The following is a 21,750-nucleotide window of genomic DNA, read 5'->3' on the forward strand; positions in this document are numbered from 1 at the left end:
CAGGCAGGGCTGTAGCAAAGCAGAGCAGAGTCCAGACAGCAGTACCACAGAAACCCAACCAGGGCCAGCCAAGGCTATTTACAGGGCTCAAGCAACCTTACACGGACAGACAACCCAGGAGGGGGAGAGTAGATAGGTCATAGGTCATACTCACACACACAGACTAACAACATTTCTACAAAAACTATCTGCATTGACCCTTCTGTTTTAGTTTTTATTTCTACACTGACATTATGCACACTACACACACTCAGATACCAACACGGACACACTTAATTTTCTCACACACACATAACACGCACACATATTCATACTGAGTCTACACACACACTAACATACAATCATAATTTACGCTGCTGCTACTGTTTATCATATATCCTGATGAGTAGTCACTTTACCCCCATACATATCTACCCCTACTACTCCAGTATCCCTGCACATTGTAAATATTGTATTGGCACTGACCCTGGAACTGCCTCTGTATATAGCTTACTGCGCCTGTATATGCTACTGACCCTGGAACTGCACCTGTATATAGCTTACTGCCCCTGTATACAGCTTACTGACCTTAGAACTGCCCCTGTATATAGCTTACTGACCCTGGAACTGACCATGTATATAGTTTACTGACCCTATATATAGCTTACTGACCCTGGAACTGACCATGTATATAGTTTACTGACCCTATATATAGCTTACTGACCCTGGAACTGACCCTGTATATAGCTTACTGACCCTAGAACTGACCCTGTATATAGCTTACTGAACTTGAAACTGCACCTATATATAGCTTACTGACCCTGGAACTGACCCTGTATATAGCTTACTGACCCTGGAACTGACCCTGTATATAGCTTACTGACCCTAGAACTGTCCCTGTATATAGCTTACTGACCCTGGAACTGCACCTGTATATAGCTTACTGCCCCTGTATATAGCTTACTGAACCAGGAACTGCACCTGTATATAGCTTACTGACCCTAGAACTGACCCTGTATATAGCTTACTGTACCAGGAACTGCACCTGTATATAGCTTACTGACCCTAGAACTGAACCTGTATATAGCTGGGGCGGCAGGGTAGCCTAGTGGTTAGAGCATTGTAATAGTATCCAGAAGGTTGAAAGTTCAAATCCCTGAGCTGACAAGGTACAAATCTGTCATTCTGCCCCTGAACAGGCAGTTAACCCACTGTTCCTAGGCCACCATTGAAAGAACTGACCCTAGAACTGGCCTGGTATATAGCTACTGACCCTGGAACTGGCCCTGTATATAGTGTACTTACTTTCTTGTGTTCTTCTTATTTCTGGTGTGTTTTTGTTCTACTTTACATTTTTTATAGTTCTACTGATATTGATTACTGCATTGCTGGGAAAGAGCAAGCAGGGAAGGCATTTCACTGTACTTGTGCACATGACAATAAAACTTTAAACACACACACATACACACAGCACTCTGACTACACTATAAGAGGCAGAGGTTGTTAATTGACAGAAAGCTACATAATGACGTGTCATCAAACATAGTGATTCATTACAGTTTGAGCCACTCAACCACTCCTTAATGCGATACGTGGAAGACACCATGTCAAGGTTTATTTATAACAGATTACTGGACAGGCAGGCAAGAACTATGGACCATGAATCCATTCTGAACATTAAGTAACAACATGTTGGGGGAAAAAAATAATCATCCTACCTCTAAGCAGTGCTTTATATCTGTAACAATATGATTCTAATTATATTCCACATATCCCTACTTTATCATAAAAAAGTCTAGGAATTTCGGTATTCCACTGCTTCTCCCCAACCGAAGAAGCCTTGTGTGTCAATGACCTGAAGCATTTGGCACTCTGGTCATCAAGTCCCAGACCACATCATCCGACTGCAGTGCTACAAGCTTTGACTGCATCCCCCTGTCAGGCCACAGCAACGCTCAGGAAGTCTCTGTCCTCAATAACAAACTATGTGTGTCATTCACACATTTATATACATCACCATCCTAACAAGATAACATTTTAGCTGAGAAAGAGAAGTGTGCCATGCAGCATTGTTGAAGAAGAGCAAGGCATTTCATACTAGCCATGACAAGAGATACAATGCATTCGGAAAGTATTCAGACCACTTGACTTTTTCCACATTTTGTTACGTTACAGCCTTATTCTTAAATTGATTAAATATTTTTTTCCCTCATCAATGTGTACACATTACCCCATAATGACAAAGCAAAAACAGGGAAAACAGACCCTTTGCTCAGTACTTTGTTGGGCCAACATCCCGGAGTCGCCTCTTCACTGTTGACGTTGAGACTGCTGTTTTGCGGGTACTATTTAACAAAGCTGCCAGTTAAGGACTTGTGAGGCGTCTGGTTCTCAAACTAGACACTCTAATGTACTTGTCCTCTTGCTCAGTTGTGCACCGGGGCCTCCCACTCCTCTTTCTATTCTGGTTGGAGACAGTTTGCTCTGTTCTGAGACGGGAGTAGTACACAGCGTTGTACGAGATCTTCAGTTTCTTGGCAATTTCTTGCATGGAATAGCCTTCATTTCTCAGAACAAGTATAGACTGACGAGTTTCAGAAGAAAGTTCTTTGTTTCTGGCTATTTTGAGCCTGTAATCGAACCCACAAATGCTGATGCTCCAGATACTCACCGAGTCTAAAGAAGGATAGTTTTATTGCTTCTTTAATCAAAACAACAGTTTTCAGCTGTGCTAACATAATTGCAAAAGGGGTTTCTAATGATCAATTAGCCTTTTAACCTCTTGCGACGAGCAATCCCGTATCCGGGAGCGTAATTATAGCCTCAAGCTCATTACCATAACGCAACGTTAACTATTCATGAAAATCGCAAATAAAATTAAATAAATATATTGGCTCACATGCTTAGCCTTTTGTTAACAACACTGTCATCTCAGATTTTCAAAATATGCTTTTCAACCATAGCTACACAAGCATTTGTGTAAGAGTATTGATAGCTAGCATAGCATTAAGCCTAGCATTCAGCAGGCAACATTCTCACAAAAACAAGAAAAGCATTCAAATAAAATAATTTACCTTTGAAGAACTTCGGATGTTTTCAATGAGGAGACTCTCAGTTAGATAGCAAATGTTCAGTTTTTCCAAAAAGATTATTTGTGTAGGAGAAATCGCTCCGTTTTGTTCATCACGTTTGGCTAAGAAAAACCCCCGAAAATTCAGTCATTACAACGCCGAACTTTTTTCAAAATTAACTCCATAATATCGACAGAAACATGGCAAACGTTGTTTAGAATCAATCCTCAAGGTGTTTTTTACATATCTATTCGATGATAAATCATTCGTGGCAGTTGACTTTCTCTTCTGAACCAAATGGAAATGTGCATGCAGCTGGAGATTACACAATAATTTCGACGGAGGACACCAGGCGGACACCTGGTAAATGTAGTCTCCTATGGTCAATCTTCCAATGATATGCCTACAAATACGTCACAATGCTGCAGACACCTTGGGGAAACGACAGAAAGTGTAGGCTCATTCCTGGCGCATTCACAGCCATATAAGGAGACATTGGAACACATCGCATTCAAAATCTGGGGCATTTCCTGTTTGAAATTTCATCTTGGTTTCGCCTGTAGCATCAGTTCTGTGGCACTCACAGATAATATCTTTGCAGTTTTGGAAATGTCAGAGTGTTTTCTTTCCAATGCTGTCAATTATATGCATAGTCGAGAACATTTTCGTGACAAAATATCTTGTTTAAAACGGGAACGTTTTTCATCCAAATATGAAATACTGCCCAATAATAAACTTGGATTACCTAACACAACATGCCATTGGAACACAGGAGTGATGGTTGCTGATAATGGGCCTCTGTACGCCTATGTAGATATTCCATTAAAAAATCAGCTGTTTCCAGCTGCAATAGTAATTTAAAACATTAGCAATGTCTCCACTGTATTTCTGATCAATTTGATGTTATTTTAATGGACAAAAAAATGTATTTTCTTTCAAAAACCAAAGACATTCTAAGTGACCCCAAACCTTTGAACGGTATGAATAAGGTTTTTGTGCAGAAATGTCTAAAAACCTGTTTTCTCTTAGTCATTATAGGGTATTGTGTGTAGATTGAGGATTTTTTGTAACGTTAAAAAAATGTTGAAAAAGTCAAGGGGTCAAGTCACGGGGTCTGAATACTTTCCGGAGATAATGTAACTCAAACAATATAGTGATATATATAGTGATATAAGGGTATAGTGCTTTCAGATCAACGCTCTCATTTCATCATGAAATTGTCAACAATATTTCAGAGAAGAGCGTGTAGGTGTAGGCCTAGGACTTCTGAAAAAAAGAAATCTCTATATCTGTTTTCTAAGAAGACATTAAGTTGATCAACTCCCTCATGGCTGACACAGGAGAACAGTTTTATTTTCCTACTCCTGTCCTCCACATTTCCCTTTGATTCAGTTCAGTATCATCCAAACAAAATCACGGATGTTTTTGCAACATAAATCCAAATCAGCAACAATAATGCTGATGATGCAGCTAATGCCAAAGCCATGTTCACAAAACCTGCAGAGAGCAGACCCTTTCTTTTTCTGCAGGGTCATACATCAAACGCATCTGGACAGGTTCATAGCAATTCAGAGAATGAAATTGGGCAATATTTTTCTCCTGACACAAACCTATTCACTCCTATTGGTGGTAAAGGTCTCAGGATTATAGCTATAGACAGAGATATGAACAACACGTATGACATATGACTCACTATGTTGTCATCCAGGTGTCAAGGCTCTGTGTGATAATGATGACCGTGCCCAGATGGAGAACTCCCAGAAGTCATTCTGACATCACATAATGGAGTAATTGTCCACTCCTCAAGGATGGGCTGTTTGTGCAGGGAGTTGGGTGTGGTGGTGGTGGTGAAAGCATTGACAGAAGAAAGCCTTGTGAGGCCCCTCCATTCCTCCATAGAAAAGTTATCTTCGGTGCTAGGCTAGCAAACACATTGCACAAAACATGTAGTTACGGTGTTGTTAACTTAGACCATGACAAGTTACAATTAATAACAACTGGTATGTGGCAGGTGACTTAAATTAACCAGTAAAACCAGTGACCTTTCATCAGGTTTTTCCGACAGAGATCTGACTCAGCAAACCCTACATTCATTAAAGCAAGGCAGAGCACTCCATTCTTGTAGGCGCTATTTTCTCAAGAATACAACTGAAAGTAACAAGAACAGTATAATGATGTATTCCTGAGCAACAAGACTCCAAGAGTAGATGGATGTGAAATCCTCATGTGGCATGCTGTCAGTCACCCTTGGTGCTCCTGGCCATGATCAATGCACAACTGCCACATTGGATTTCAACTTTGAATCATGAAATATTTAAATCAAAACAGTTTCTCAACTCGTGTACAAAATTGCTTTCTGAATTTCGAGAGGAGGATGTATTACACATTGAGACAGAATATCCATATTTGATTCCTTGCAATTTAGAATTTAAGAAATTCAGTTGTTAAGTGCACAACTACATGTAGCCTAAAGGTATAGATAACATATTGTCATGTTAGAAGGTGCAAACCAATTTGCATTGAAATTACCTCAAATATTAATCTAAAGAGTGATATCCAATCTGATAAGATCCTTATTAGACAGTTTTAAGGTTTATGGTTTAAATTCAGTTCTCCCCAAAAAGTGAGCTCACGGTTTGATAAAGATAAAGCTTCTTATTCACACATATAATATCAGCCATCAGTAAGCCCCTTTCCCCATCATTATACCACATCTTCTCCAGGCAAATCACATGTTAAGAAGTCAGGATACCACCTCACTAATAACTACTAATTAAATACTGTACAAGCCTGAACAAGGATAGTTAGTATGTGATATCTCAGAAACAAATAGCAGTTGATATGTTTTGGGCTTCAGTACAGTAAAAGAGTGGGTTTGTCATAAGATAGACTATTATTACAATGGCCATTAGTTTAAAATTATATTCACATGGGGGTGCGTGCTACGCACACACACACTACAACCTGGAGGCTGAAATGTAGAATGTGTACACTGACACATCTCAGTGGTCCTGCAGCAGTCAGTGGTAGTCTTAACCCTCTCCACATTGTAGCCACTCCCAGGAAGATTTATGAAAACTGAACACCACTGCTGTCACATGAGTGATGGTGTGTCCTGAGCACAAAGTACAAAGGCATATACTCCTGTATAAGTTTATGACTCCATCACAAAAATGTAGGCTATAAGATTACAATGAAACTTTGGCCGCTGGTTCGAATACCCGAGCCAACAAGGTGAAAAATCTGCCGATGTACCCTTGAGCAAGGCACTTAACCCTCATTCGCTCCAGTGGCGCCGCACTACTATGGCTGACCCTGTAAAACAACACATTTCAGTGTGCCTATCTGGTGTATGTGGGGGAAAAAAACATTAAAAAACAAAAAAATAAACATCAACACACCACTTGGCATGAGTGCAGTAGATTTACGCTCACTGAACAGCATCCCCAGGCTACATTTTAATGGTCTCAATGCATCCATAGAAACAGTAGCACTTATACTAATAACTTAATTTCCTATAGGCCATAGCTGTCCAAATACATAACAATGATGGCTCTAATTCTGCATGTATCAAACCTTTTATAAGCAGTTAGGCTATTGACCAAATGATTGAAGTGTAATACATTGGCATCTGCATTACAGTATAAGCCTCCTATGTAGTACACTGCATTACTTGCTTATCATAGACCACCAGGTTAGTTTTAAAAACCTGGTGTACATTTAGACATCAGGCATTACAAGTTAAAACATTATATTTAAATTATTAATCAATCAATTAATAAATCAACCAAGCTAATATACTGAGGCCATAGCGGGTTAAATGCCCAGCAGTAGGTCTATAGCAGTAAGAAGTTGGTAAAAGAAAAGTGCTTAGGTTTTGTGTTAAGATCTTCATTCCTTACAGGTACTTAAATCTGTTTGGCCCGGGAGAAATATTGTTTCCCTGGAGGCAGATACATTTTCACGGTGCAGCCCAGACGGCAACAGACTGAACTGAACGCATCTCTACTTTTAAGACCGTTGCTTTTCAATGGAGCATGAACCACTTGAGAATTGATCAATGTTTTAATCTGCCTAATAAAGCACGCTGTTTTTAAGACGTCCTATTGCCTATTTAAAACAGGGTTGGCTTATTTAATTTGTTTAGGATCATCAATCATTATTGTCTGTTAGAATAATGATATTCATTAAATATGATTCACCTGTTTCTCGGGACGGTACAGCACCTAACAAATACGACTGGTTCACATGTAATTTGAAAAGACTTGGTCATGATAACGGTTTTATTTTAGTGATGTGCCATGGACATGGTGATTATGGAATACAACGTATCAAATTACTCCCATAATAATTTTGTAGGGTTAGGTTAATTTCGCCTGCAATAATGTATTATCGTCTCAGGATTCAAACTTTATGCAGTGACACTGTGTACTGGCAAGCTATACCTGCTGTTTACCAAGACCTTTGCCGCCAACACGGAGCTGACAGAAGTCACCCTCCCTCGGCCCGCCATTCCTTACGCTACCGCGAAATGTTGTATAGAAATGTGAACACGTTTCCTACTATGCCAAGCAATAAACTACCATTATGCAAAACCATTGTGTTGTATGACAATATGGGCAGAACAGCAATGCCATCGGAGGCGGGCGTCATCTGTCATGCAATCATGTACCTGTCATCGTAGCAGAAATCAGCGCCCAGAGTGTTGACATAGAGGACCAAAGCCACAGCGCTGCACACGAATTCTGCAATCATTTCTCAAAAAAGAAAACAAGAAAAGAAAACGAAGAACAGTGGAGATAGATCTCAAATCCGATCTCTATTCTCTCTTTCCGTCTTTGTCAAGAAGTCTCTACGAAAACAGAAATTCCAATTCCCCATCCTCGCAAAGTGTTGAAAGTGGATAATCCAGGCATCCTCCTTCTAACCCATTTTGAGCTAGAGGAGGGCAGTTTTGATCCGACACGAAATAAAGCAAAACGGCCAGCATTTACGGTTTCTGTAACTGCATTTGCACGCCTTTCCTACAAGACTGCTCCTATGATGCATAGTGAGTGGTCCGCTGGATAAACGTCGTGATTGAGCCGCGTGTGGTTCAAAGGATATTCTGCGCATGTGCGATGCCCCTCCTCCCAACAGTGAATAGAAGAAAGGATGCTAATGATTTGAAGATTAGGTTTGACTGCATGGTGATGGCACACCTCTTGATTGCGAACCGCTGGTATCCCCCGTAGTTTTCTATGTGTATTCTAGCCGTGATTATATAGCCCATTATGAGTGTGAATATGCCATTCTTGGTTTAAAGGAACAGTGACACCGGTCGCGCGTGTTTTTTCCAACCTCTGGGGAGCTCTTTGTATACACAGCATAGTCGCATAATCTGGTTTTAAACCGAGCAGTAGGCTATAAACAGTACTTGGTTCGAGCCACACTGCGCCAGGCATACAAACACTAGGTTTGATCTACCCTCTGCTGAAACCATTTTTTTTATATAAATATAATTTGAAACTAATTGAATAGAACTACTGCCTACAAGGATACAAAATATGAGTTATTCAGGCTTCAAATGTCTGTTGATTACTGGATTATAACATCTGAAATGGCATAATGGTTGTTGTTCATTACTCTTAAATAACCAATCAACAGACATTTGATTAGAGACTAAGGATTGTATGTCAGAAATGAGAATGTGAACTGACAGATGTCTTCTCTAAAGTGTTACGACACGTTAACCCTGTAGTAAATATTCCATTGAGGCTTGTCTTCAGAGGCAAAACACTCCACTTAAATTGCAATAAACCTGAGGCAGAAAAAATAGTCCAATAAAAAAAAGAACAAACAATATTCTTAGCAGACTAAACTCCACTCCATGTTGAACGAAGTTTCTGATTAGAATACTCTACCAACGGAGTGGAGCAGAGACAAGACGTTGTGGAATCTTGCTCCGACTACATCGATTCGCCCAAAATCAATACTTTAAAAATGTAAATTATGAAACGCCAACCTTGTACCTGTGTTCTTCCTTAGTATTTGCGTGCCTTTCTTTATTTCCATACTTTTTCAATAAACATGAATCAAATACAACCACCGACATCACAAACGTCCTTCACCATGGAGTGGAGTTTATTCTGCTACCTCAGGAGATCATTTGAAGTTAAATTGTGTTAAAGAAATCTACGGCAGAGAAAGAATATGACCACCTGGGGGGAAAAAAATATTTCCAGGGGAAGTAGGTGTAATATCTGAATGACCTATTACTATCCATAATGTACAACATGGTTATAAAACACTTATAACAGATCCATTCCTTTAGTATGAATCAAGGCAGGCGGGGTGTCTTTACAGCAATCATTTACTTTTGTGGCCATTGCAGGCTACTATGACGAGTGCTTCCATTGGTCTTTGAAAACATCCAGTAGAGGGCTCACACAGCAAGAAGAGCCACACGGACTGTTCTCAGCAACAGGCAGTCAAACTTTGAAGCAATGCAGCACAGTCATTCTTCCAACTGTATCAAGTGTTTTACACGAAAGCAAGTGTTTTCAATATGCACTATTGGAATAATATAACCATTTGAGTGTTTGGATATGGAGAGATTGAGATGAAGTAGGGGGAACAGATGAGGAAAACTAAAAACAGAATCAATCTCTGTGCTCCATAGTGTGATCCATAGATGAAGAGGCCAGTATGGTACACTGCACTTAGGCGCTTGAGCAATGGAGATAACAGAGCATCTCCACTTTCAAAATTTTTGCACTCCCACTTTCTTCCCCAAAAAGTATCATGATCCCATCAGGTAATTTGCTATTTTCAATGATTAGTAATATTTTGAGCTAGTCTGCATTAAAATTGATATGTCCATTTTATATATGATATAATAATTAACAGATTGCATCCCCCATCGCCTCAAGATGAATGCTTTAGCCCACTGGAAAGTTTTGCTTCCCTCCCACACACCACTGTTTTGGTTTAGTGCAGTTAGAAAGCACTAGTTGTACCATTAGTGTTGAAAAGGAAAAGACACCTGGAAAAGAAAATTGTTCATCTATTTTGTTGTACCGTTACATTTGTATCATTGTTTCATGTCTAATGCACTCAAGGTGTTCCTACATATCCTTTGAGAGGCGTCCACCACAAGCAAATTTTGTCATTTGACTTTGCCTCTAAGAACCATGATGAGCACAGGCATGTCTGATTAGGCTTCACTGTATCGCAGCCTCTGGGAGAATCTCAATTGCTTGCGTCCTCTCTCCTTGCCTCAGAGGTAAGGTACATCTGGCTTTCTCCTCCAATGTGTTTTGAGAAGGAGAGAGGATGCGAGGAGTATGCATTTGAGATTCTGCCACTGACATCCATCAGCCTACCAAAGGTTGGACCTTTGGAGAAAACTGAATGTCCGGTAGCTCACGGGCTGTCAATGAGTAGCTCGCAAGAATATACCAAAGACAGTACAGTATGAAGCACAGAAGGCTGGTGGCACCTTAATTGGGGAGGACGAGCTTGTGGTAATGGCTGGAGAAGAATGGGTGGAATGGTATCAAATACATAAATCATATGGTTTCCATGTGTTTGATGCCATTCCATAGGCTCTGTTCCAGCCATTATTATGAGCCATCCTCCCCTCAGTAGCCTCCACTGGTATGAAGATAGGTTAGAACTGCATCTCCAATAGAAATCTCTGATCACACTTGTAGGTGATGTCATGTTGACATTAGTTAGCAAAGTGGATGCGTAGAACTAAGCTATATATTGTTTTAAGGTCATACCAAGGAATATTTTGCTATTTGATTTTGGAATTTTAAGATCCCTTGAAGTATCAAAAAATATATAGAATAGTTTTTTGATGAAAAATGTTATTTGGCCTTACTGCTACTAGCCCATACAAACACATTGAATAACAGAAGCACTACATGGAACAACATATAGTCACCCAAAAATTATCTGAAGGAAGTTTGTTCTTAAGAAAGATAAGGAATTATTATTATTATTATAGGTAATTATATATTTTGTTACATGTATTCAACCCCTTATTTTTGGCACTGAACAGTCTCCTTATAAACTTCCATTAACTTTTTCAAACGGTAACGGGACATTCAGACGGATCTTGTGAGGCCCGTGGGCACCCTACATCCTACAGGCCTCACGAGAGTCTCACCTTTGCACAGAAGGGTCATATTAGTGGGAAGGTGGAAGACAGAAGTTGTAAGATCGGCTGTAATGAGTTCAGATGAGTCTCAAGATGCTTGTGAGGGTCGTAGAGCAAAAAGGAGAACACCATCTTGTTTGTGAGAGGGGCCAAACCGTTTGAATGCTGCAGATGATTTTGTGTGAAAAATGATTTTTGGGATGTCTCATGGTCTGACAAACACTGCTCTAGCTCTGTCACATTTCACTCTGGTCACGGCCGGCTGCGGCACAGCCTGGAATCGAACCAGGATCTGTAGTGACACAGCTAGCACTGCGATGTAGTGCCTTAGAGCGACTGTGGGTGGTGTTAACCAGAAATATTTTTATTCTTTAAATACTGTCAAACTATTTGGTGGAATGTGCTTTGACTTTTTTAAATGTTATATCTTGAAGACAACATTAATTTGCTTTAACTCTCGTGTACCATTTGCCTACATGTGCATTTGCCGACAGGCATTTGCAGAGCACAACAAAAAATAAACCAAACCAAGCATCACACAGTTCTTCTCTCTAAATTCCCTTTCCCCTCCATGTCTCACTCACTCAACTGCATTCTAACCGATCCCTCTACACACATTTCTTGAGTGAACACACATATATTCCAACAATGAGCTGCAGTGTTGGAATAGTTGCATTCCTGTGTACAGTGCCATCAGAAAATATTCATAGCCCTGGATTTATTCCACATTTTGTTGTGTTACAGCCTAAATTCAAAATGGATTAAATGTATTATTTTTATAACCCATCTATACACAATACCCCATAACGACAAAGTGAAAATATGTTTTTAGAAATGTTGAAATGAAATACAATAATTTACATAAGTATTCCCACTCCTGAGTCAATACATGTTAGAATCACCTTTGGCAGCGATTACAGCTCTAATATCTTTGCACACCTGCATTGTACAATATTTGCCCATTCATATTTTCAAAATTCTTCAAGCTCTGTCAAATTAGTTGTTGATCATTGCTAGACAATCATTTTCAAGTCTTGCCATAGATTATCAAACAAATTTTAGTCAAAACTGCAACTCAACCACTCAGGAACATTTACTGTCTTCTTGGTAAGCAGTGTAGATTTGGCCTTATGTTTAAGGTTATTCTTCTGCTGAAAGGTGCATTTATCTCCCAGTGTCTGGTGGAAAGGAGACTGAACCTGGTTTTCCTCTAGGATTTGCCCTGTGCTCTATTCCGTTTAATTTTTATCCTAAAAATCTCCCCAGTCCTTAACGATTACAAGCATACCCATAACATGATGCAGCCACCAATATGCTTGAAAATATGGAGTGTGGAACTCAGTAATGTGTTGTATTAGATTTGCCCCAAACATAACACTTTGTATTCAGGACAAAAAATGAGTTACTTTGCAGTGCATTTTTTTGCGGTATTACTTTAGTACCTTGTTGCAAACAGGATGCATCTTTTGGAATATTTTTTATTCTGTGTAAATTTCCTTCTTTTCACTCTGTCAATTAGGTTAGTATTGTGGAGTAACTGCAATGTTGTTGATCCATCCTCTGTTTTCTCCTATCACAGCCCTTCAACTCTGTGACTGTTTTAAAGTCACCATTGGCCTCATGGTGAAATCCTTGAGCGGTTTCCTCCCCCGGGCAATTGAGTTAGGAAGGACTCCTTTGTCTTCGTAGTGACTGGGTGTATTGATACACCTTCCAAAGTGCAATTAATAACTTCACCATGCTCAAAGGGATATTAAAGGTAATGTCTGCTTTTTTACCCATCTACCGGAAGTGACCGTACGTACATATCGCAACCAGAAGCCATCGATTACAGGCAAACTCCGCACTGAACTGTAGGCTAGAGCCACCGGGACACTAATCCGGACACTTATAGGAGCGGACACTAATCCAGACGCTTATAAAGCATCAAACAGGCAAAGCATCAATACAGGAATAAGATCAAATCCTACTATACTGGCTTGTCGGATGTGGAAGTGCTTGCAAACCATCACGGATTACAAAGGGAAATCCAGCTGCGAGCTGCCCAGTGACGCGAGCCTACCAGTCGCGCTAAATGCCTTCTATGCTTGCTTCGAGGCAAGCAACACTGAACCATGCTTGAGAGCACCAGATAACCTGCCGCCCCGTAGCACTCACATCTGAAGTCATGAAATGCTTTGAAAGGCTGGTCATGGCTCACATCAACACCATCATCCCAGAAACCAAGGACCTACTCCAATTCGCATATTGCCCAACAGATCCACAGATGATCCAATTTCAATTGCACTCCACAATGCCCTTTCCCACCTGAAGAAAAGGAACACATATGTAAGAATGCTGTTCATTGACTACAGCTCATCATTCTACACTATAGTGCCCTCCAAGCTCATCTCTAAGCTAAGTTACCTGGAACTGAACACCTCATGGTGAGGGTAGGCAACAACACATCCCCCACGCTGACCATCAACACAGGGGCCCCTCAGGGGTGTGAGTGTTTAGTCCCATCCTGTACTCTCTGTTCACCCACAACTGCGTGGCCACTCACAACTCCAACACCACTATTAAGCTTGCCGACGACATGGCGTTGGTAGGCCTCATCACCGACGATGATGAGACAGTCTATAGGAAGGAGGTCAAAGACCTGGCAGTGTGGTGCCTGGACAACAACCTCTCCCTCAAATGTGTTCAAGACAAAGAAGCTGATCGTGGACTATAGGAAAAGGAGGTTCGAGCATACCCCCATTTACATCGATGGGGCTGTAGTGGAGCGGGTTGAGAGCTTCAAATGCCTTGGTGTCCATATCATTAAGGACCTATCATGGTCCAAACACACCAACACAGTCATGAAGAGGGCACGATAACACCTAGGAGGCTGAAAAGATTTGGAATGGGACCTCAGATCCTACAATAGTTATACAGCTAAACCATTGAGAGCATCACCGTTTGGTATGGCAACTGTTCGGCATTTGACCGCAAGGAGCTACAGAGGGTAGTGTGACAAAAAATTGTCAAACATTCCAGCCACCCAAGTCACAGACTGTTCTCTCTGCTAACCGCACGGCAAGCAGTACCAGAGAGCCAAGTCTGGGACCAACAGCTTCTACCCCCAAGCCATAAGACTGCTGAACAGTTAATCAAATGGCTACCAGGACTATTTACATTGACCCCCTTATTTTATTCTTATCTATTATAATTTTTTGCACTGGCTCTCTGGCACAGGCTTGATATACACTCACTGAACTCTAACCACACACTCACACATACTGTACTACACTGACACTCCAACACAAACACACACAAAACACACACACAAGCATTTCACGGTAAGGTCTACCTGTTGTATTCGGAGCATGTGACAAATGCTTGTTGAATCTGTTTGAAATCCACTGCTTGCCTTAAAGACCTTACAGATAACTGTATGTGTGGGGTACAGAGATGATTCAAAAATCATGTTTAACATTACTATTGCACACAGAATGAGCCCATGCAAGTTATCAAATCAAATCAAAGTTTATTCGTCACATGCGCTGAATACATCAGGTGTAGGTAGACCTTACAGTGAAATACTTACTTATTGGCTCTAACCAATAGCGCAAAAAATGTATTAGGTGAACAATACGTAGGTAAAGAAATAAAACAACAGTAAAAAGACAGGCTGTATAAGGTAGCGAGGCTATAGAAGTAGCGAGGCTACATACAGACACCGGTTAGTCAGGCTGATTGAGGTAGTATGTACATGTAGGAAACATTATGTACAAAATAAGTTACAAATAACGTGGGAAAAAACACACAATAGCAAGTTATTATGTGGCTTGTTAAGCACATTTTTACACCTGAACTGATTTAGGCTTGCCATGACAAAGGGGTTGAATACTTATTGACTAAAGACATTTCAGCTTTTCATTTTTACTACATTTGTAAAAATGTCGAAATACACCATTCCACCTTGGCATTATAGGGTGTTGTTTGTAGGCCAATGACAAACCATCTCAATTGAATCCATTTAAAATTCAGGCAGTAACACAACAAAAATGTATGTTGAAAAAGCAAAGGGGTGTGAAGATTTTATGAATTCACTGTATTTTCCGTTACTTTGCAAACTGTCAGTACCGTTTAAGAATTGGTTTTCCTAGGGTTAGGATGTCACCCACTAAACATAGACAGATTCCCCACTGAAAATATGCTAAACATTTGTTTGATAAAGACAAATACCATATTTTCATCAGAATAATTAAGCCTGAAAATAACTATTCTAGACGCAAGATGCGCATTACTTCGCAATTGCAACTTTTTTTATTTGGAAAAAGAAAACATTTCCATTTTATTATGTTATATTACATAATGTTTTTACTATAAAATAGGAGTGTCTTGACTGTGATAAGGGCTCGGGAAATAAGAGGATCTTGTCTGCTACATTAATGAAACAAGGCTATGCCATTGCACAGCCATAGGCTTCTACAAGCAAGCTCCACTGCTGAGGTTATTGCCTTTTTCAAGATTGTGTTCCACGATACAATATAACCAGTTAATAGTACAGGTTCAATACATCAATCATAAATGCCAGTTTTTTTATTGACTGAATATATGGGGCAATTTAGCTATTATGATTTGTTATCTGTAATGGTTATGATACATTAGACATTGTTGAGCACTGTTGGCATATCAATAAAATAGAGAATAAAAGAAGAAGAAAAACATCTGGGCTTTAGATTTTTTTTTAAATGCATATATTTTTTAATTGGAGTACTCAAGTTCAATATAATTTATTGCAGCAAGACCAGAAAAATAGTTGTGTTCTGTTCATAAATATGAGTCCCTCTGTGAAGAAACAGTATAAAAATATATATTTGCATCCCACTTTCAGACAAAGTCAAGCACCCAAGGCAATTGATGAAATGCTATTTGATTAGAGTTCCCCATCTAGCAAGGAAGGTATCAATGTGGCCATTCACTTAACAGCAAGAGACAATGATGTAATACATTTCAATAATTAATTCAACTTTATATGCCTGTAACCCATCTGCCAGTGAATGTCTGATCAGGCAATGTATTCTGCATTGACAGTGAAAGCAGTATAGTTAAAACAAGGACATTTAAATAGTATTTGTAGTAATTATGTTAGCTAGATAGTTACTTTCAAACCTAATGCTTTTTTCGGCAGGGACCAAAGAATCCAATTCTACTTGCTATTTCTTTAAAAACAACATTTGACCTTTATTTAACTAGGCAAATCAGTTAAGAACAAATTCTTATTTTCAATGACGGCTTAGGAACAGTGGGTTAACCGACTTGTTCAGGGGAAGAACGACATATTTTTACCTTGTCACCTCGGGGATTCAAGCTGGTCTAATGCTGTAAACATTAGGCTACCTGCCACGGAATTTATCAGACACTCTTATCCAGAGCGACTTACAATAGTGATTAAATACATTTTCATACTGTTTTTCATCATTTAATTTCATAATCGAAACCACTAACTCTGGAGTTGCAAGCGCCATGCTCTACCGACTGTATTACAAAGGAGAGTAAGAGAGCAATAAGGGAATGACTTAAACTCCTTAATGTCATCGAGGTTCAATGATTTATTGACGAAGCAGAAATTACGCCTTGCTAGTGTACAGCAAAATGTAAGCAAAAGCAGCAAGCATACTGTAGAACATGAAACATAATTTTATACGGTCACTTTAATCTATGAGTAAAATTTTCCAGTGATACTGTATATTGACAGCAGCTATTGAATGATGTACATTGTGTGAAATGTGTACACAATTTGTGTGTGTATAGTACAAGTCAAACATTTGGACACACCAACTCATTCAAGGGTTTTTCTTGAATTGTACTATTTTCTACATTGTAGAGTAATTGTGAAGACATCAAAACTATGAAATAACACATATGGAATCATGTAGTAACCAAAAAAGTGTTAAACAAACCTAAATATATTTTATATTTGAGATTCTTCAAAGTGGCCACCCTTTGCCTTGATAACAGCTTTGCTATTATCAAGTATTCTCTTAACCAGCTTCATTAGCTAGTCACCTGGAATGCATTTCAATTAACGGGTGTGCTATGTTAAAAGTTAATTTGTCGAATTTCTGCCTCTCGGGCTTTCTTGCTAGCCATGTTCCCTCGTAATGATGCCGTTCCTCCTTTGCTGCCTCCAGCTCCTCCTTGGGACGGCGATATTCCCCAGCCTGCCACCAGGGTCCTTTACCATCCAGGATTTCCTCCCAAGTCCATGAGTCCCCTTACCACTCTGCTTGGTCCTTTTGTGGTGGGAAGTTCTGTCACGGCCGTCGAAAGAAGCGGACCAAAGCGCAGCATGCTGAGCGTACATATTCCTTTTATTTAGGATGATGCCGACAAAAACAATAAACAATACAAAACCACCGTGAAGCTTAAGGGCTATGTGCCACAAACAAAGTTAACTTCCCACACTGAAAGGAGGGAAAGGGCTACCTAAGTATGGTTCCCAATCAGAGACAACGATAGACAGCTGTCCCTGATTGAGAACCATACCCGGCCAAATTATAGAAATACAAAATCATAGAAAACAAAAACATAGAATGCCCACCCCAAATCACACCCTGACCAAACCAAATAGAGACATAAAAAGACTATCTAAGGTCAGGGCGTGAAAATCTGTGCATGTGTGATTCCCACGGTGAAGCATGGGGGAGGAGGTGTGATGGTGTGGTGGTGATTTGCTGGTTACACTATCAGTGATTTATTTAGAATTCAAGGCACACTTAACCAGCATGGCTTCCACAGCATTCTGCAGCGATACACCAACCCATCTTGTTGGTGCTTAATGGGACTATCATTTGTTTTTCAACAGGACAATGACCCAACACACCTCCAGGCCGTGTAAGGGATATTTTACGAAGGAGAGTGATGGAGTGCTACATCAGATGACTTGGCCTCCACAATCACCTGACCTCAACCCAGTTGAGATGGTTTGGGATGAGTTGGACTGCGGAGTGAAGGAAAAGCAGGCAACGTGCTCAGCATATGTTGGAACTCCTTCAAGACTGTCGGAAAATCATTCCTCATGAAGCTGGTTGAGAGAATGCCAAGAGTGTACAAAACTGCCATCAAGGCAAACGGTGGCTACTTTGAAGAATCTCAAATATAAAATATATTTTGATTTGTTTAGCACTTATTTGGTTACTATATGATTCCATGTGTGTTATTTGATCTTTTTGATGTCTTCACTATTACTGTAAAAAATAGTAAAAATAAAGAAAAAGCCTTGAATGAGTTGGTGTGTCCAAACTTTTGACTGGCACTGTACGTGTGTGTTTGTCAGCGTGTGGCATTCTCCCACATCTAGTACCATTCCACCAAATAACATCGGTCTTCAGACATAAGACTAAAAGGAGTAACATAGGACATAGAGACGTCCTTTAAATTAATGACAGTGCAGAGAGAGTATCTATGATAATCCTATTTCTCACAGACACAGTATTGTTCAACGGACACCCATCGTCATTCCAATCCCCTGGGTCTGTTGAATGGTGTACAAACTCCCCACAGTCCTGCTCTGTTTCTTTCCAGCTATTAGGCTGTCCATCCCCCCAATACCTGAAGTAGAAACAACACATAGAATCAAACTGTCAACTCTATCAGAGCCTACTACTCCAGTCAGTGATTTCTAATAGAAACAGAACTCTTCAATTGTCTTACGTGGTAGTCAGTGGTGTGCCGTCCACCCATTTCCAGGTTCCCTCAGCAAATGTGTCAGTCAGACCAATCCAGATTTGTTTGTTTGCTCCGTTTAACCCATTGATGAATATCTGTCATTGCGGCACAGAAAAAAGACATTGCTCATACTTATCCTCTATCACCCACCTCTCTCTCTGTCTTTATCTCTCTCACCTGTTCCTCGCTGTTGTTTATCATCACAAGGTGTGCTTCTCTCCTTAGACAGTCCATTCTGCTCTCCTCCCAGGTTTTATTCACAGTTGACAAGAAGTAACAGCTGGTTTTGAACTTTATCCATCCTTCGTGACAAGGTCTCCCTAGAAGTTTTCCTTACTTTATTTATAATCATTGATTGATATCACTCTCATTAAATGAAGTAGCAAGAAAACAACATGACACAGAAAGGACTTCTAATGAAGTCAAAGGTCATTTTACTCACCTTTGAGCTTCTTGTTCAGTCTGATTGTCTCCCTCTGTAGCTGGTCTCTATCTTTAGTCAGGGTGCTATAACTGGTCTGTAGCTGGTCTCTCTCTTTAGTCAGGGTGCTATAATTGATCTGTAGCTGGTCTCTCTCTTTAGTCATGTTGTTGTAGCTGGTCTGTAGCTGGTCTCTCTCTGGAGAATAATGCTGACCAGTGACTAGGGGAACAGTGAAACATTGAAAACATTTATCAATAATTATGTCACTGAAGAAGATCAATGTTTTAGTGAGAACATACTAAACTTACAGTGTACACACAGGCCTATGATTCCAGCCAGTAGGAGAACACACAGCAGCCCCAGACACAATGCAGCAACTTTGTATGGTCTCTTCCACCACTGAAAATGTACTACATCACAAGATATTATCAATCTTATTAGAAACATATTGGGTCGTTTTCACAGCATTCTATTTCCTTACAACTGGTCAAACTGATGACATTTGGAACTTTTGGACAGAAAATCTTTCCCTTCTTTTTGATTATTGCATTTTCTCCCCGGTCCCTAAACGTTTGACAGAGAAAACTTGACCAATCTCAACTAGATGGAAGTATTAATTCTATCGATGTATGACATTACTCTGGTGAGCAAGGGTTTATTTAGTCTTCTAGAACAGGATTTCTCAAACTCTGTCTTGGGGCCTCCCCTGGATGCACCTTTTGGTGTTTGCCCTAGCACTACACAGCTGATTCACATAACCAACTCACCATCAAGCTTTCATTATTTGAATCAGCTGTGTAGTGCTAGGGCAAAAACCAAAAGGTGCCCCCAACGGGGCCACAGGACCGAGTTTGGGAAGCCCTATTCTAGTGCAACATACAGTATAATGACAGAAGAGAAGCTGCATGTATCTAATTATAGACAAGTTGACTAACAAATAGTCTACCAAAATGTTGGAAATTATAAGCAGAAACATATCTAAATCATGTCAAAAAATCTTTCCTCTGACTATAGCCTATGACACATTTAGTCGGGCGGTTGTCGTCGGGCCGTTGCAGATGGATTATTAACAAATGCGGTTGGGTGCGGGTGAACAAACAACTGACCCGCACCACTAGTGTGTGTGTGTGTGTTGGTACCTGAATATTTAACACCATCTCTTGTTCTGGTCATACTATGTGTGTCGTCATCAATATCCAATATCTTCATTGTGCTGGAATCATTGTCTTCTACCTGTGTTTGGAAAGATTTCCTCAGGTATCTGTACACATATGCTCAGATACTGTGCCTGTACCTTGCAGTACTTTAGGTCTACATTCAGAAAATCTGATGGCCCGCAGTATGTATGTATGTACAGTATGTATTGGCAAAGTTTGTCTATCAAAAACACTTTAACCCAAAACACTGAAGCTAAAAAAGTCAAATATACTAGCATGCCAAATAAGCACACATAAACAGACAGATTCTCAGACCCTCAGTGACACATTAGCCCACAAAATAGTCAGACAATGAATACAAAATAACAAATGCAATGGAAATAATTCTTACCATGGTCTTTGACATTTGAAAATGGATTAATCCAAATATATTGCACTTGTGTGGATAAGTCATATGATGAACCTACTGTACTGAAATGTATTGATCTAACACCAAACGCAAGATCCTGGTCACCAAACGTGTTTTATAGTCCAAAGTACAGTACATTTTGTGCCAACATCATCATACCATTACTTGGTCAAACAGTTACGAAGTAATAATGTACCATTGTAACTTGTGGTTGATTTGGGCGTACCCATCAAATGTGATGATTAGTAAGAAACTATCCATCTGTCTAAGGCCTTATGGTTAGGCAGGAAGTCAAGATAATGTGATTTCCCAGGAAAGGTGCTGCATAGGATTTAAGAGAGGTCATAGTTCTTTAGAAGACGAGGTGCAGTTCATGGTCGAACAAAGATTTTACAGAACAACATTCTTCATTCTTTATGTTTTCTACTGTACTGGCGCTGTACTGGTCATTGGCACTTCTCCTCCTCTCTCACTCTCACTCTAATTGTTTCACTTCCCTCTCACTTTCTTGTTCTTTCTCTTTTCGTTCTGCATTTTTATGCAGATGCAGATATTGTGAAATCAAAAGTAAATGCTCCATAAGCAGACTCAAGTCACTCTCCTGAAATGCCTCTCAGAATTGTTCCTTGCAATAAGTTATTTTCACCTATAATTTATTTAAAAAAGGTTTGATACATGAGGTTAATATAACATGGTGTTTAGAGGGATAAGAAACATCTCTGGTTTAACATTTTACTGCAGTGGGCCGAATCAGGGTCAATCAGAGGGATGTGTCTATTGGAAATCTCTGACTGGAGTAGTAGGCTCTGATATAGTTGACAGTTTGAGTCTATGTGTTGTTTCAACTGCAGGTATTGACCCTG

General features: G+C 39.9%; 2 protein-coding genes across 3 annotated transcripts in view; both read right to left on the reverse strand.

The window, feature by feature from the left end:
* LOC135509156 (protein O-mannosyl-transferase TMTC2-like) overlaps nucleotides 1–8,133 on the reverse strand; it is a 182,829-nt gene extending 174,696 nt beyond the window's left edge. The window contains exon 1 of the mRNA XM_064929567.1: nucleotides 7,723–8,133. Coding sequence (XP_064785639.1) covers nucleotides 7,723–7,805 — 83 coding nt within the window. The 5' untranslated portion in view covers nucleotides 7,806–8,133. The remainder of the gene's footprint in view (nucleotides 1–7,722) is intronic.
* A 7,773-nt stretch (nucleotides 8,134–15,906) lies between these two features.
* Nucleotides 15,907–21,161, reverse strand: LOC135509157 (CD209 antigen-like protein E). 2 transcript variants are annotated; one of them, XM_064929569.1, is made up of 7 exons: nucleotides 20,870–21,161; nucleotides 20,461–20,554; nucleotides 19,630–19,731; nucleotides 19,340–19,540; nucleotides 19,075–19,229; nucleotides 18,883–18,992; nucleotides 15,907–18,780 (listed from the first exon to the last, which is right to left on the reverse strand). In XM_064929569.1, exons 1-7 carry the CDS (start codon nucleotides 20,930–20,932, stop codon nucleotides 18,603–18,605), a joined length of 903 nt encoding a protein of 300 aa, XP_064785641.1. In that variant the 5' UTR covers nucleotides 20,933–21,161; the 3' UTR covers nucleotides 15,907–18,602. The 2 variants fall into 2 exon arrangements, with proteins under 2 accessions (XP_064785641.1, XP_064785642.1); XM_064929570.1 differs by having other exon boundaries at nucleotides 19,075–19,217; nucleotides 20,870–21,141.
* Nucleotides 21,162–21,750: the final 589 nt, after the last annotated feature.

The sequence above is a fragment of the Oncorhynchus masou genome, chromosome 22 (genome assembly GCF_036934945.1).
Source record: "Oncorhynchus masou masou isolate Uvic2021 chromosome 22, UVic_Omas_1.1, whole genome shotgun sequence".
Taxonomy (NCBI): domain Eukaryota; kingdom Metazoa; phylum Chordata; class Actinopteri; order Salmoniformes; family Salmonidae; genus Oncorhynchus; species Oncorhynchus masou.

What these genes read in the sequence shown, in the direction of transcription:
- LOC135509157 (XM_064929569.1), bottom strand. Translation starts at nt 20,932, where the DNA reads ATGACTTATCCACACAAGTGCAATATATTTGGATTAATCCATTTTCAA. An exon ending in CATAGGCCTGTGTGTACACT is followed by an intron (nt 19,541 to 19,629) that starts GTAAGTTTAGTA and finishes CTGTTCCCCTAG; the next exon opens with TCACTGGTCAGCATTATTCT. An exon ending in GGCACACCACTGACTACCAC is followed by an intron (nt 18,781 to 18,882) that starts GTAAGACAATTG and finishes TTTCTACTTCAG; the next exon opens with GTATTGGGGGGATGGACAGC.